General features: G+C 36.0%; 1 protein-coding gene across 10 annotated transcripts in view; it reads left to right on the top strand.

The window, feature by feature from the left end:
- VWA8 (von Willebrand factor A domain containing 8) overlaps nucleotides 1-17630 on the top strand; it is a 344595-nt gene that overhangs the window by 124315 nt on the left and 202650 nt on the right. For all 10 annotated transcript variants that reach the window (XR_010409990.1, XM_064586049.1, XM_064586051.1 and 7 more), the window contains 3 exons: nucleotides 3843-3958; nucleotides 12048-12154; nucleotides 15594-15700. Coding sequence is in view for 9 of the 10 variants with exons in the window: in XM_064586049.1 (XP_064442119.1) it covers nucleotides 3843-3958; nucleotides 12048-12154; nucleotides 15594-15700 (330 nt within the window). In the remaining variant the exon portion in view is untranslated. The remainder of the gene's footprint in view (nucleotides 1-3842; nucleotides 3959-12047; nucleotides 12155-15593; nucleotides 15701-17630) is intronic.

The raw sequence follows: 17630 nt of genomic DNA, 5'->3' as shown, positions 1-17630 counted from the left end.
AAGTGATTGATTAATTAAGTACTAATTTATTAACACATTGTCCCTAGCGTTTTCTCTCCCTGAAAACAGTATGTTTTCATAAAAGAAATAATGTGTTAAGAGGAAAAAGAGAAGGTTTATTGAAAAAAATTTCTGATCAGATCCTTCATATTTTTAAGCTGAATTACTACTACTAATAATGCCAATACAAGAAACCCCTTGAGGTGGGCGCTTAAACTCCATAACCATGGTAACTAAGGGAATGTGCTCATATCCTCATACTCTTTTTTGCAAGATAAAAGTGCAGTTAGAAATTTAATGTTATAAACGTTAAACACATTAGGAATTTAAGTAAAGTGCATTCTGAATTTTTAATTGATAACGCAAGAGCAGAAATAAGCAAACCCTTTATTCAACATTTAAATGGCTCAATGTAAAGCTTTGTTCTGATTTTTTTTAACACTGGATGTTATTGTAAAGCATTTTGATGTTAGCAACTGAGAAAGCTGATATTGTCAAATTCGCAAGACGTCCTTACTGATAACTGGAATGAAATGTAAAGCCTGAATTCAGTGTCATTCTTGGATGAGATTAGAATATTGTACATGAGGAAGTTACGGTATGGCTTATTAGGATGAGAATCTTCAGGTTGGAATCATTTGTCAAACATTTTCCATGATTAAAATAGGAATTTTTCGTGGGCCCACATATTCAGAATGGGAATTGCTGAGTCATATTTAGCATCTGATACTTTAAATTATACTGGCTCAAATAACCTTAATCTTATCCTCAATTCTGCCTTCTTTCTCATATCCATCAGGGGCCAAGTTCTCTGAAATATTTGTTGATTCCTTCTCTCCACTCTTTTTTGCCTTTTTTGCCAGTAATCTTACTGTACCTTATCGTTTTATAGACAGATCATTGCAGTAGCTTTCTGTTTCCTGTCTCAGTTCTCTCTGTCCTTCAGCTACTTTGCATGCTACCACCAGATTAATCTTTCTAAAATCGTATTACCACTTTGCACATAACAAAGTCCCATTGCCTTTAGGAGTAAGGCCAGACTCCTCCAAGTGTTAGTCCCAGGTCTTTGTTACTTAGGAGCAAGTTTTCCAGCAAGATCCTCTAGTAAAGCTGGGCTGATTTCCTCACATTTCTGCATCTATTTCTGTTCCTTTTGCTCTCATGCCTTTGTTCATAGCATTTCTTGTGCCCACTTGAATATTTTCATTTTAGCCCCTCTAACAGTTGTCAAGTGCTTCACTTATTTTGGCATTAAATTATATGCTATTTTGAATTGCAGTTTATACTTTCTTATATTTAAATATTGTCTCCATGTCTAGAATGCAAATTTGTTGAAAACAAGGATGAACCAAATGTTTGCTTATGAGTTCTTTGAGACATAGAATGTGTTTTTTAATAGAAAAAGGGATACATCATAAATGGTGATCATGCTCCCAATCTAGTCCCCAAAGGACCATTTAACCTATGTTGTAGCTGAGATATAATAGCACAGCACACCAGCATCTCATGGAGACGCAAAATACACACAGGAGGAGAAATCCCTGCCCTTTGTTCTTCCTTGGGACCTACCAAGATCAGCTTAAGTGAAATGCTGAAACAAGCCAATAGGCAGTGTGTCTCTGGCATCCTGGCACCCTCCCACCATCCATCCTGAACCCTCTGCTAACTTCATGGAGTCCTCCTCTGTGTTCCCTTAGGGGCTCAGGACCACTGTATTGCCCCCATTACCCCTGTGACATTTCCTCCTGGCCTCTTCTGCCCACCCCTGCAAAGGGCTAGTTGCTCCAAAAGTTCTTCTCTCACCTGGTTTTCAATGAAAACTGCTGTCTCCTAGTGCTGCTGATCTAAATTAGAAATTAATCCAATAATAATCTGATGCATTAAATTCATACTGAAGTGCAGGTCGCATGCCCTTCCTGTGTTAGATTTTTTTTTCATTTTGAAGAGGCTGACTTTTAACAATAATTGCTGACATTTGTTGAGCACCCATGTGTCTGACCTCTGCTAAGTGCTTTAGAACAATTTTCTTTTCTCTCTCTTCTTTTCTAGTTTCAAGTTTTTAATTCCAGTCAGTTAACATACAGTGTAATATTAGTTTCAGATGTAGAATTTAAGTGATCCATCACGTACATACAATGCCCAGTGCTCCTCACAAGTGCACTCCTTAATCCTCATCACCTATTTATCCACCCTCCATCCACTTCCCCTCCAGCACCTCTCAGTTTGTTCTCTATAGTTATAAAGTCTCTTTTCTGGTTTGCCTCTCTTTTTTCCCCACTATGTTCACCTGTTTTGTTTCTTACATTCCACATATGAGTGAAATCATATGGTATTTGTCTTTCTCTGACTGACTTATTTTGCATAATATTCTGTAGCTCCATCCATGTTACTGCAAATGGCAAAATTTAATTCTTTGTTATGGCTGAGTAATATTCTGTTGTATGTATATACCATATCTTCTTTATCCATTCATCAGTCAATGAACATTGGGGTTCTTTTCATAATTTGGCTGTTGTTGATAATGACACTGTACTATAAACATCAGGGTGCATGTATCCCTTTGAATCAGGATTTTTGTGTCCTTTGGGTAAATACCTAGTAGTGCAATTGCTGGATTGGAGAGTAGTTCTATTTTTAACTTTTTGAGGAACCTTCATACTGTTTTCCAGTGTCTGCACCAGTTTGCATTCCCACCAATAGTATAAGAGGGTTCCCCCCTCCCTGCATACCCGCCAACAATTATTGTTTTCTGTATTGTTAATTTTAGCTGTTCTGACAGGTGTGAGGTGCTATCTCATCATGCTTTTGATTTGTATTTCCCTGATGATGAGTGATGTTGAACATTTTTTCATGTGTCTGTTAGCCATCTGGATGTCTTTGGAAAAATGTCTATTCATGTCATCTGCCCATTTTTTAACTGGATTATTTTTATTTTAGGTGTTGAGTTTGGTAAGTTCTTTATAGATAGTGGATACTAACCCTCATAACAACCTTAAATGTGAAGGCATTATTGTCACCAACTTCAAGATGAGAAAACCAAGGCTTGAAGATGTTGAATAATCCACCAGGCTAATACATGAGAGCCTGATTTGTCTGATTCCAAAGCTGATAAACTTTATCAGTCATTGCATTACGCTGCCCACTAAGATAATTTCAAAATCACGTTAACAAATATTTACTGGTACTCACATATCCCAGTTCTGTACTAGCAGCTCTATTAATGGGATTTCTTATTTTTTTTGAAGAATAAGAAAACAAAGTGAAATTCTTCTGGCATTATAAGCGAAGGATTTCAAACTGCAAGCTGCCACCCAAGGGACAAACTGGTTGACACCTCTGTGGTCAGCAACCTAAATTATCCACAATTCCTTTTCTCCATTTCAGAAGCCATAGATTTACCTAAAGCTCTAAGCATTTTCGGGCTATCTGAACAGTTCAGCTTTGTGTAGGCAGGGGAAAAAAAAGAACAAATAGTTACTTGTACATAAAAGCTATTTGTAAGTCAGGTGTGGCCTGTATTATGTAACATCTTTCCTCCATCCAACCTCTTCTCCCCTCCACCCAAAAAACATGTATGCACAGCACTTAGCACAGTAAAAACGCTTTTATTGAATTTAACTGATAAACACTTTTTATAGATTCTTTTAAAAAACTATCTTTAAGGATGCCTTAAGTGTAAATTGGTTTTCCTTTATTTTTATTTGTAATTCATTAACAGTACTTATGTATTTGAAGTTTGGCCTTGTCCTTCAGGAATAATGAATTCTGCTCTGATCCCATCTAAAGGGACTCTCAGCAAGTGGAAACAAAGCTCTTAACAGGCTGTCTTTGCCTTTTGATAGGCACAGTCACTGGCCGCATCACTTTCTACCAGACAGCTGTTGCGGATTTCTCGTCGGCTGTCACAGTACCCTAATGAAAATCTTCACAGTGCAGTTATGAAAGCCTGCCTTTCCAGGTAACCACGTTCGCCTTTCTCACTGAATTCAAGTTTCTGGGTCTTTGCTAAAACAGTAACAGATGTTTAATTAATAGTACCCAAGGTCTGGAGAAAGTATTGCCTGAATATGTAGCTATTTCAACCTCATGTTCACTTAGAACCCATTTTATCCTACTTAGGCATAACAACAATTTTAAGGGCTATTTTGTGGGTGAGAAAACTGTTTAAGTCACTTGCCTAAGTCAGAGAGTAGTAAATAAGTAAAAGTGGGTTTGGGATTTGAACGCTGGTGTATGTGTCTTCTCAGCTAGTGCTCTTCACCATTACACTAAGCACTTCCCAAATTGGCCTTGGAACTTTCCATGCTTGATAGTACTGTTCTGTTGCCTAAATTTAACAAAACTAATATTTTTTATACTTGTTTGGAAATTATTATAAAATACTGGCTTATAGAATTTTCTTACAAAATCACACTTGCATGAAACTATTTTAAGAGTAATAAAAAGTGGGACGCCTGGGTGGCTCAGTTGGTTAAGCGACTGCCTTCGGCTCAGGTCATGATCCTGGAGTCCCAGGATCGAGTCCCGCATCGGGCTCCCTGCTCGGCAGGGAGTCTGCTTCTCCCTCTGACCCTCCCCCCTCTCATGTTCTCTGTCTCTCATTCGCTCTCTCAAATAAATAAATAAAAATATTAAAAAAAAAAAAAAAGAGTAATAAAAAGGGGGGGTGCCTGGGTGGCTCAGTCAGTTAAGCATCTGCCTTCAGCTCAGGTCATGATCCCAGGGTCCTGGGATGGAGCCCCGCGTCGGGCTCCTTGCTTAGTGGGGTGTCTACTTCTCCCTCTACCTCTGACCCTCCCCACTGCTCGTGCTTGTGATCTCACTCTCTCTCTCTCAAATGAATAAATAAAAAATCTTTTTAAAAATAAAGAATAATAGGGATTAGTAACAATACCCAAGAAGCCCAGAGATTTCTTTTAGACTCTTTTCATATGATCTGGCAATTATTTTTGTGGTGGTTATGACTATTGTCCCATTCATTCCTTGATATAAAAAAGGAATTAAAAGAACCTGTTTTCAGCTTAGGAGAATCTGTAATTGCCCTCTATCAATCTCCAGTTTAGATGACAATTTTTCTTACAGTGAAAGTAAGCTTCCTGTGTTGCAACTTAAATTTGTTCTCCTTATGGTGTATCCAGCTAAAATGAGGCTCCTTTCCAGTGTCTTTAGAATAATTTTTTAAAAAACTGATAATTTTTTTTTTAATTTTATTTTTTTTGAGAGAGAGAGAGAGTGAAAGAGAGAGCACAAGAGGGGGTAGGGTCAGAGGGAGAAGCAGACTCCCCACCGAGCAGAGAGCCTGATGCGGGACTCGATCCCGGGACTCCGGGATCATGACCCAAGCCGAAGGCAGCCGCCCAACGAACTGAGCCACCCAGGCGCCCCTTAAAAAACTGATAATTATGAGAAATAATGAAATTGGTTCTTCTTTTCTTTTTTTTTTTAAGATTTTATTTATTTATTTGAGAGAAAGAGAATGAGAGAGAGCACATGAGAGGGGGGAGGGTCAGAGGGAGAAGCAGACTCCCTGCTGAGCAGAGAGCCCGATGCGGGACTCGATCCAGGGACTCCAGGATCATGACCTGAGCCGAAGGCAGTCGCTTAACCAACTGAACCACCCAGGCGCCCTTCTTTTCTTTTAAGTAGAAAAATATTGGGCTTCCAAATGAAAATTAGAAAAGAAAATGCTTCAATTGCTTATTTTTCAGGGTCATGAACTGAAAAAAATATAGACAGAGAGAGAGATTCATTACCTACCCAGTATTTTCTTAGTCAGAACTTGGGTATAGATATGTGTTAATAGAAATAAATAGTTAATACTAAGCAATGTAAACAGTTTTGGAGCCTAAGGGGAAATAATATTTTGAATATTAGAATGAAATAGTCATACTCAAAGCATTCTATAAACTGTTCCAAAGAGTAGACAGACAGTGAAAACTGCAATCCACTTTGTGTCTAGTATAATTTTGATACCTGAACCCAACAAGAATAATGTATGAAAGGAAAATTACAAATCATGAAATAATCTAACTATATATATATATATCTTTTTAAAATCATGAGCAATTTTGAATTATCTCAAGAATGTGAAGAAAGGGGCGCCTGGGTGGCTCAGTTGTTAAGCGTCTGCCTTTGGCTCAGGTCATGATCCCAGGGTCCTGGGATCGAGCCCCGCATCGGGCTCCCTGCTCCGTGGGAAGCCTGCTTCTCCCTCTCCCACTCCCCCTGCTTGTGTTCCCTCTCTTGCTGTCTCTCTCTGTCAAATAAATAAATAAAATCTTTAAAAAAAAAAAAAAAGAATGTGAAGAAAGTTTAATATTCTATTTTTTAGTTCACTATATTAACATATTAGAAAAAAAATTTTTTTGAATGAATAAAAAGGATTTGATAAAACCCAGCAACCAAACCTAAAAACAAACCAAATTCTTAGAAAACCAGGAATATTCATAGTAAACCATGGAGAGAAGGAATATTCTTCAATCTGATAAGGGGTATATACCAAAAATTTAGAGCAAACATCTTTATGTTAAATACTCATATTTCCTTTAGAGTTAGGAACAGAACAAGAATGTCACCTTTTTGTACTTTCAGCCAGTGCATTTGCTCAAAGTTATCTGATTGACTATGTAAAAAATTCAATAGAAATTATATATAAGTCATTTAGAAAAATAGAGTTTAGTGAGATTACTTATAAATCCAAATCAGTGACATTCCTATATACTACTAAAAGTCAATTGAGGAAGTCTAATTATTTTTAAAAATAATCCCATTCAGAATAATAGTAGGAAGCTTTGAGCACCTAAGAGTAAATCTAATGACATATAACACTTTTATGGAGAAAAGCATAAATCTTTATTGAAAGTTGTAAAGGACTTAAATAAAAGGAAAGCTATACCATGTTCATGGAAGGGAAGCTTCAGTATTGTAAAGCTGTTCTACTCCAAATTCTCTATAGATATGATCTAATCAAATACTACTAAGGTTATACAGAATTTGACAAGCTGATCTCAAAATTGGCATGGAAAAAATAGCAAAGGAAATTTTGAAGAAGATTAAGGAGTTGTACTTTTTCTATCAGATAATCAGGATCTATCATAAAGCTGTACTCATTGTTACAGTACGATATTGGTGCAAGAAAAGACAAATAGTCTATTAGAATAGACTACAAAGACCAGAAACAGACCCCACACATCTGTAGGGAGTTAGTATATATCAAAAGTAGCATTATAAATCAGTATGGGAATGGAAGGACTTGTCAATAAATGATTAAAAATAAAAAATATCCATTTTATCCCATACAAAAAAAGTAAAATCCAGATAGATGACAGAAACACTATAAGCTACTCTACAAGTTACAAGCCACAAACTAAGAAATGTTTGATAAGACTTGTAATCACAAAAGGATTAGTATTCAGGGACTGTAAAGTATACAAATTATTGAAATGAAAGAATCAACACTAAATGGGCAAAGGATGAATAGGCATGCATACAAGTTAATTCAGATGACCAACAAACATTTGAAAAGATGCTCAATTTCATTATTAATCAGGAAAATGAGATTTAAAACAATAATCAGCTATCATTTCATACTTTTATAATTTTTACCTGTAAAAATTAACATTTTTTGTGAATAAAAGAAAATGGAATTATATTACTGCTGTTGGAATGGAAGTCTCATCACTTTGTGGTTATCTCACAGTATCTTTATGCCTAAGTATATTAATACTCTTTGATTTGACAATTCTGTTTCTTGATATCACCTCAGAGAAAGACTTAAATGAATGGATAAGGAGGCATGTGTAAGAATGTTCATGGCATCATTGTTTGTAACAATGAAAAATTGGAAACAGTAGGGAATGACTATACATTGACATATTTATATAATGTGATACTAAACAGTCATTAAAATGAAGTAGATCTGTGTGTATCAATCATGACAGTTTAATATCAAGTAGAAAAACAATTTGCAAGAGGAGATTTGGTATTATTGCCATTTATGAAAATGTTAAATACAACAAAAATGCAATATATATATATATATATTTTTTAAAGATTTTATTTATTTGAGAGAGAGAAAGTGAGAAACAGAGCACAAGTGGAGGGGGAGGGGCAAAGGAGAGGGAGAAACAGACTCCCCATTGAGCGGGTAGCACAATGCGGGACTCGATCCCAGGACTCTGGGATCATGACCTGAGCCAAAGGCAGATGCTTAAACGACTGAGTCACCCAGGTGCCCCAATGCAATATATTTTTAATTCATACATGTATAGCAGAATAAAAATATGGACAGGAGAAATACACACCAGTTTAGGGTGAGAATTACCCAGGAATGGAGAGAGATTAATAGAATGCTTAATAGTCTCTATAATTTTCTATGTGCTTGAAATATTTCATAGTTTAAAAAAATTTAAAAACTTAAAATTACTTCCTTTTCATACTCATAAATATTTCACTGAATTAAATAGCTAACTTTTCCAGTGTTATCAACTGACCACATTAAACCCTGTTTTGTTACCACCCTATTACACTTCGCAAAAAGTGAAACAGCTATCTTGTTTATGCATTATCTGTTGACTTTAGCAAGCCTACAAACTCAAAAACCTTTTTTACTAACCTTCTATTCATGATAGCACAATCACAGAAAGGAAAAAAAATCTATTGCTGCATAAAGTTTTTTTTTCTTTTTTTAATGACCTCATTCCATATTGAAGCAGTGAAAAGAAAATTGAATTTCACAAAAGTTTTTTTAAATGAATAGTTTATATTCATGACGTCTATTCTTTAGCAAACAAAATCAAAAGAAATTCTCTAGTGTTAGTTTGTTAAACATTAAATTTATTGAATATTAGCTTGGCTTTTAAAAGTCTTATTAATTTAATTTTAAAATACTTTTCATTTATTTGTTTATGCCAGTTAAGTTCAGACTGGAACATTTCTTCATCTGAGGGAATGGTTCCCTAGTACCTCATCCTCATATCCAAAATATGTACACCAAGTCTTGGAGCTAGATGTATAATTCATTTTCTGGATAGTTGAAAACCTAAGAAACCAAAGGGAAGAAAGATTTTACAAGATGAGGAAGTTATCAGATATTTTATGTTCCAAAAGTTCTTTTATTATAGAAGCATTAACTAGAAGTTCCTGGAATGAGTTCTATTCCGCTCAAGTATTTTGCATTCCATTACAGTATTTACTTACAGAAAATCTTGGAGTGACGATCCTTTAGCATAGAAATTTGAGGCAGAGGTATTAAGAATTAGAAATGAAGATTAACTGTCTCTGACATTGAGGTAATGGAGACGTTTTCCCATTCACCAAAATACAATATTTTTCAAGAATTCCCTTGTGACATAAAATTAATGACATCTACTTTAAAAAAAACATTACTGTTCAGTGTTTTAAGGCTATAATTTAAGAAACCTAGATCTTCTTTAGGTTTTTCTGTTATTCAGCTTACTTTATAAGTCTGGCAGATCTGAATTATTTTAATGGGGCTTTGAAAAATGTTTGGTTCCATTTATCTTCCAGATATCTTGGTTACATTAAGCATCTTCTGAAATTTGTTAAAAAATTTTATATGCCCTATTTCCTTTTAAGTACTTCACATGTCTGAATTAACAAATAAAACCTTCCCGGAAAAGTAAATTACTCACAAATATAATAAACTTTATAAATAGGATGAGCCATAAGTTGTCTTAAATATTCCAGTGCTGTTTATAAACTTAAGACTTAAAATCACAGGTATCAATCAATTAATTAAGTAATTATACACTCTAAATAGAAGTCAAAGGCTGTCCGATAATCCCTGAGACCCACAGTCTTTTCTCCCACTCTTACTACTAATAGCAACACCCATCTTCCCAGCACTGGTAATTTGGGAGCATCTCCTATCCTTACTCTAGCTTCTCATGCTACCATCTTGAGAAATCCTATCTTATTCTTTAATCCAAAGATCGTATCTCACTTCTGTGACAATGACACAGTTATTTGAGTTGGCTTAGGGTAACTACTTCTGTTTCTGTGTTTCCCATAATATGGTTAAATCTTTCTTTAGTTTTTTGTTACAACCAAGACCATAGAGACTGGAGACTTTCCAATTCTATTTTTGCTGGTAGTAAATGAATATAATGATGATAATGATTTTTAAAAGGCACTATGATGCTCATGATGATAAATACCCTTGAAAACTTTACAGTAGGATATGTATTTGTTTGTGTTCTAGGAAAGTAGGATAGATAGAGCGATATTTCATTCATTTACTCACTTATTTTACAAAAGGCCACAGAAGGAGAGGAAAAAGCAAGTAGAAAATATCAGTGAGCAATGGAAAAAGAAGCCATTAACTAGAAAAAATTGAAACCTAGAAAAAATTAAGGTTGACCTCATACTACCTGACATACTTTCTTGTCATTTGTGGGGTGAGTCAGTATCTTTTAAAATATAAATTCTAGAGGTAAATATATTTCAACTTCCATACTACTTCTGATTATTTGGTAGTGCTGTCTGGGTGTGAGGTTGAAAATAATTCTGAAACATGTTCAATCTCAGTAGAAAAGAGTATCACATTGGCAAGCAGTGTCTGTCACTGACATTGGAAGGGAAGCATACATGCCTTTTTTGCAGTTCTCTATAGGCTTTGGAGGACAATCTAGAAATGTTCCAATATGGGGGCAAATGAGGATGTGTTGAGAGCAGACTATATAGATGTAAGGGGTTTCTGGGAATAGCACACAGCCTAAGCTTGAACGTGGTTATTGTCAATCAAGGTAGTCTGACAGGAAGTAATGGAGATGCAGCTGCAGAGCCTGCTGTCACCAGGCCAGACTCTAGTTTATGGTATAGTGGAGAGAGGCAGGTCGGGCGGGCATGGTGCCAAGACAAGGGCTCAGGAAACAAGCTAAAAGTCCAGTTATTGGGTCTGAGACATAAAGTGAGGCCTTGGTTTTAAACAAGGCAACAATCTAAGAACTATGATGAAAGGTCAGAGATGAACAACAGTAAGTCTTACTTGATGCTTAACTGTTGAGCTCCTGACCCAGAGTGATATAAATCCCCCCATCATAGCCTGGAACCAAAATGAGGAGGTAGTTGGGAGATAGGGTCAGCTACGTAAATTCTATTACAGAGAGGAAATCCATCAGTTCCTCACACGCTCATTCATTTGCCTTTTTGCTTACACCAGCATCTCTTTTATTAGAGCTTATACTCAAGGCTGATTCTAATCCACCACAAAGGATTTAGAGCTATGGAAAACCCAAGTTAGAAGTGTGATGTTCTTAGTATGTTTATCGTGGCACGTAGTGGTTAGTTTATAGTAGTATAGCACAGGTAATAGGTTAAAAATCATTTCTGTGGGCTCACTTGGGATCGTAAATTCCAGATACAATTTTATTTGTGTGGGTAGGAAACTCCATTTTCATTAAGCCCATGATGTTCATACCATCTATTTGTAAATGAAGAATGCCTCTGTCACTCACCAGATTGTTGCTTTGGCAGCATATGTATAGAAGACAGGCAGGTATATTTTTTAAATGGAAGGAAAGGCCAAGCTGTATAATCCTAAATTGAATAATTTGTGTTAGAAAGCAAACATCATTAATCCACTTCCACTAATTTGAATTTCTAATTGCCAAGTTGGAGCCAGTTAAGGTGTTATTTTATCTATTTAAGAAAATTTGATAATCCAGTTAAACAATTAAACAAGATTTGTTAAGTATACTAAATCCATTTTAAAAAGTAAATCATTTTAAGTCTTGTCCTGTAAAATGTTGTATATACGTGAATACTGCTAATTACATGTAAGTTTTATTAAAGGAGATAAACAGATATTCATCTTCACAGGTACTTGAAGTTTATATTTATTTCAAAATTTTTTATTATTTGGATTTCACAGCTCAAGACTGAGCTTCCTTAATTGGTTGTCTTGAGATAGAAAGAGAGGAAGAAGGAGAGAAAGAGAGAGAGAGTTTGTGTGTGTACGTGCCAAAAGATATTTAGAAATCACAGAAAGCTTTGACTTTATCATTCTGTCCTCCCGGTCCTATCAGGTTCTTACCAAACCTTGCAAGGTCAGCATTAGAAAAAAACCTGGCAGATGCTGCAATAGAAGTAAGTACTGATAATCATCAGGAACCAAAACTGGAGGATTACAAATGTAAGTATTTGACTTGTTTCTTTTTTTAGTGAAATAATTATTATCAAACATTTGTATGATTATTTTAATATCAATAAAAAGTGGTTTTGTTTTCCATCTACTTTATTTTATGTATTGGGTTGAAGAAATCAATCTTTTATTTATTAATTTTTAAATTGAAACCCACTTACAAATTAAATCTTAGAATATTTCCTTTATTTGCCTGGGTGACTCAGTTGGCTAAGCATCTGCCTTCAGCTCAGATCATGATCTCGGGGTCCTGGGATCATCCCTACTTAGCGGGGAGTCTGCTTCCCCTCTCCCACTACCCCTCCCCCATGCTCGTGCATGTGCGCGCACACTCTCTCTCAAATCTTAAAAAAAAAAAAAGAATATTTCCTTTATTTCAGTGCATACCAGATACAGGTCCTCCTCCAAAGAGTCACAATTGACACAAACATATTCAAGGCTCTGAGAATTCCTGCTCTAAAGAAACTTGAATGATTTGGTTTTACCTTTTTTTTTTTCCCAAATATATGTCACCATAGAATCTAGAATTCTGCTTTCTTTGCAAAACATTTACATTTTGAGGACCACTAGTTCTGTGGGATATGTTCAGGAAACTGTTCTAGGTTGATGTAAAATAAAATAATATTCAAAGTACCATTTCATGCCTTCTTACTCCTTCCATTTCTATTCATATTGTCTTTTGTGGTACTTTTCTTCTGGATAACCATACGTATTTTGAACTTTGGGATGGTTTAGCTCTTCCTATAGAAGTTCCTTATTCTTCAATTAGAGCACAACGAAAGTTTCTCTACTTTTTGAGATAAGTACCTATTCTATCAAAAATCCTATTCTATCAAAAATCCAATGTGGGACCCCCTCTCTAATGAGCACTTATTGTAGCTCTCTTTGTGGTAGGTGTTTTTAATAGTTGGGGCTACTGAGACAAGAATTTGGTGTTAAATGACATGACTTTTTTTAAAGATTTTATTTATTTATTTGACAGAGAGACAGAGAGCACAAGTAGGCATAGCAGCAGGCAGAGGGAGAAGCAGGCTCCCCGCCGAGCAGGGAGCCAGACGTGGGGCTCGATCCCAGGGCCCTGGGATCATGACCCAAGCCAAAGGCAGCCGCTTAACCAAGTGAGCCACCCAGGTGTCCCTGAGATGACTTTTTTAAGAGTAAAATTAAAAATTCTACCTACTGATGGATCTGGGTCCAGATATGCAGAGCCAAGTCAAAGAGACAGAACAACTCTGGAGCCAGTTCAAAGAGACAGAACATTACAAGTCAAACTTGTAATGTTACTTGACTGAATCTCTTAACATATCCAAAGACGAACTGAGTTGTTCTGACAATAGATTTTTCAGTCTTGGTAATGGGCCAGTGTCAGCAGTTCCCATCTAAGCCTGGCGTAGGGGATAAGGAACCCAAGAGACTGTTGACTCATCTGGTTCCCTTTATCTCTTGAGGAGAATTCATTTAATGTACTCTCCTTGTTCAGAGGACAAGGTTCACCAAATAACCTGATGAGGATTTAGCTTTCTGTGTAGTTCTCCCTCCAGATAATATGCTGGCATGGCAACCAGTGTATCATAGGGTCCATATGAAAGGCGCAGCTTTCATTACACTGTAATATTTTCAAGTCTTGTTTTATATATCAGAATTTATATATAGATCAGAATATATGTCTTTAATATTCTCCTGAGAGTCAGGTTTGTGGTCAGTTGACATAACAAAATTAGGTTTTGAGTATACCAGACTAAGAACCTTGATGAATGGACTAAAATACTGCCATCCTATGAGATTTCTTAGCAGACAGCTAGCGGGTTTCCCCCAGGGAAGTACAAGCATCACCATCCTCTGAGTGCATTTCCCTTTTCAAGCTTGAGATTTTAACAATAAACATTAGATGAGTGAATTAAATTGTCCTGAAGCCCTAAATCTACTGAACAGATGTGTTCCATAAACTAAACCATAGATGGTATCAGATGCTACTTGAATCTGAAATTTTGTTTGTCATCTTAACATACAAGCATATAGTAAAATTCCTGCCACAATCCTGGTCTTTGTCTGCACAGTTTTGTATTGGGTCTGTTTCAGAGACCCTGCTGGTAGTAAATAAACAGTAGATTCTCAGCATGACAGCTTATAGGTTTTCTTCCCTGTGGAACTTGTTAATAAAAGGGAAATGGCAAGGATCTATTGGAGGGAGAGGTCTCCTGTGCTTTGGCAAAAGTGTAGCACTGAACACTGATTAAACAGGGTGACAGTTTAATTATTTTTAGCTCAAAATCATTCGTGGTACTGCAGAACGCAAATGTTGCTCTTCTCCACTTGTCTTTCAAAATGCTTTAGCACAAAAGGGCAGTTTTCTTATTTGAAGGGTGGCAGGGTGGGAAGGTGGTAGATGGGTCAGTTGTTTAAGGCATCATGATAATCTGTCTGCTTGCTCGGGTATTTCCACAGGATGGAGTATTATTTGGAGTCAAAGGATTAAACATACCCTACTTGGCAGAAAGAATATTAGACTATACTAAGTTCTATTTTTAGCTCTGTCCATGTTAGCTGGGTGGTTGTAAGCAAATTACTTAATTTATGTCCTTAGCTTCCTCATAGTTCTTGTCTCATTGTTGAGAATTACATGAAATTATATGAGAAAACAATGAAGCTTCTGATTTGAGATCTGGCCCATAGAAGGGCCTCAATAAATGATAGTTTCTATTGTGATCATCAGTACTATTATAAAAACTACTACCATTAATGTTATGATTATTAACCATGGAGAGAATGTATATGAGATGTGTTCCTTGACTTCAGATTTATTATTGGGTTTGCTGGCTGTCAGGAGCTCATATTCTATTCTAGACCAACTGTTTAAAGCAAATAGGAGATGACACAATAGTAATCATCACAGAATAGCTGTGTAACACCTGGGGTGCTTATTTGAAAATACAGATCTCCTAGACCATCCCTGGAAATCATAATTTCCGAGGTCTGGGGTAGTTGATTAATCAGTATTTTTTACTAGAATTCCAGGGGGTTCTCACTTGGAGTTTTTCAATGGGTGGGTCCCCCAAAATGATATTCAGAGTACTTCAGAGCTTTTGAATGTATATTTGGTTTGTTTTATGTGTTATAGTCTCGGACAAAACAAGCTCATGGAGGTGGCTTAACGGAGTTCTGGGGTTCTTCTCTAATTGTATCTCTGTTGTTTGCTGACATGCATTATTTTATATAAAATTAGTTATCTTTTAGAACATTTTAGGCATTTTATGTAGAGCTATTATGTTTTATTACCACCTTCAAACTTACTTCTTTTAGATATTAAATTGAAATTCCTTAATGAGCCCATAAGATATTAAAGATGCTATGTTGCGTTATGTTCACATTGGACTTGGCTTCTCTGAGCACAGTGCTATGAGTAATTCTTCGTCCTGTGTGAAATGTTTAGGTGAAACAGCATCTGGATCCCTGAGGATTGGGGCTGTTAGTGCACTGATCTATAATGCCCATGAGAAAATGAAAGTGCCTGATGTTCTGTTCTATGACAACATTCAGGTAAGATCATTGCTTTGCATTTATGAATAAATCTCCTCTTACATTGTGGTAATTAACTCCACAATGAAACTGATGTTCAATTATTTTTGTAATTTGCTAAGTTCAATTCAGATGATGCCAAATGAAGTGTTGACACATCTTTTATTAAGGCATTGTAAACTTTTAAATTCTTTCCCAAGACACTTGAAAATTGGAAGAGCTACTACTGTGATTAGGGTAATATATTTTATATGTGCACATGCTCTAGACTCCAGGTAAATAAAATGAATATATCACTAAACGAAAAACAAAATGAACTAATACTCATCCTCTCTTTTGCTTTCCTGTTAAATTATTTCAGTAGTTCAAAGAGGATGTATCCTGTGCATTCTTTTCTACATATTCCTTTCCTTTTCCTGAAAATTCCTAATATTTTTCTCTTGTTCACTTTTCCTTTTTAAGGAGGAAAGTAGATAATTTCTCACTTGTAAACTAACCAATAATTATGGACCTTCCACTAAGACACAGAAATAAGTGTATATCCAGAAAGCTTTTCTATAGATGTTCACTTTAATAAGAATGTTTTCCGAAGAAAATTACCCATAATGTAGGAGTTTTTTCTTTTCCAGATTTTATGTTAAGTGGTTATATATTTATTTTATAAAAAGAAACATACTAAAATTTTTCTCTAATATTTGGTCCCTAATCTGAATGTAAATAATAACCTTATATTAATAATGTTGGAAGAACTCTACTCACTATTTTTTTTAAAGATTATTTACTTTGAGAGAGAGAGAGAACACATGAGCGGAGGGGGCAGAGGGAGAGGGAGAGAATCCCAAGCAGACTCCTCGCTGAGTGCGCAGCCCCACCTGGGGCTCAATCTCACGACCCTGAGAGCATAACCTGAGCTGAAACCAAGAGTTGGACACTTAACTGACTGTACCACCCAGGTGCCCCACTTCTTACTATTTTTACTATATTAAGGAGTTAGAAAAATTAAGCTTTTTATCTGCCATTTCCCAATCATATTTGTTGTTCAGTGAGTACCATAATTTATATCCCTACATTATATTAGCAGTATAGAAGGTATCTGGGCAAATTGTTCTTTCTCAATAAAAATCTTGATCCAATATTTTGAAATCTGTCAAAACTGTAATTATTACCTATGAAATAGGCAAAGACATAACCTGGATTTGTTTTGTATCCGTTCTATAGCCCATTAACTAATGTAAGTTTTACTTCTCTTCCAGAGCATTAATGCTCTTACACAAGCAGTGGACAAATGAGCAGACAATAAAGTTACTTTTAAGACACAAAGAAGGAAAACAATCTTGCCTATCAAAGAAAGACAAAAACACGATTGTAAGGAAAATAGACTATTTCCAAGCACTGATGGTATTGTGTTCTGCCCATGTAGTGGAAAGGAATAAAGAAAAAAGAACCAGGAAACTTTGTTAGAAGAGACAATTTGAAAAACCCCATGGTAGCAAAGGTTGAAAAGACCTCCCAGCATTTGAGAACGTAGGAAATTCAGTAGCAGCGAGAGCCATTGTGCCCTTGAACACAGTGTCTGTTGCCATGGTGTTTGTGACATGGACAGTGAGGACCGCAGGGCTGCTGTGAACTTTACATAGTGGCCCTGAGGGACTTGCTGTCGCCTGTCTCCAGATGTACCCTTGCTTCATAAAGCATTATGAATTAACCACTAATGAAAAATTTTAGCTGTACCAATTCAAGGAACCATGGCTTTGGATTACATTTGCTTTTGTTGCATATGTTATGATTTCCTTTTAGTCTGTACTTCCTTTTGAAGCAGTAGTCTTTGGTGTCTCTTGAATATTTAGGGGCTTCTCTACCATCTCTTCTATGTCCTGTGGTCCCCTTGCCACATGGTATTGAAATCGATTTTTTAAATGTGTTTTCCACACCACTAAAGTAAAGTCTGTTT

This window comes from Mirounga angustirostris, unplaced genomic scaffold, assembly GCF_029215605.1.
Source record: "Mirounga angustirostris isolate CCGP_5_RB_7025 unplaced genomic scaffold, mMirAng1.0.hap1 SCAF_3, whole genome shotgun sequence".
NCBI classification, from domain to species: domain Eukaryota; kingdom Metazoa; phylum Chordata; class Mammalia; order Carnivora; family Phocidae; genus Mirounga; species Mirounga angustirostris.
This window is presented reverse-complemented; position numbering and strand designations above follow the sequence as displayed.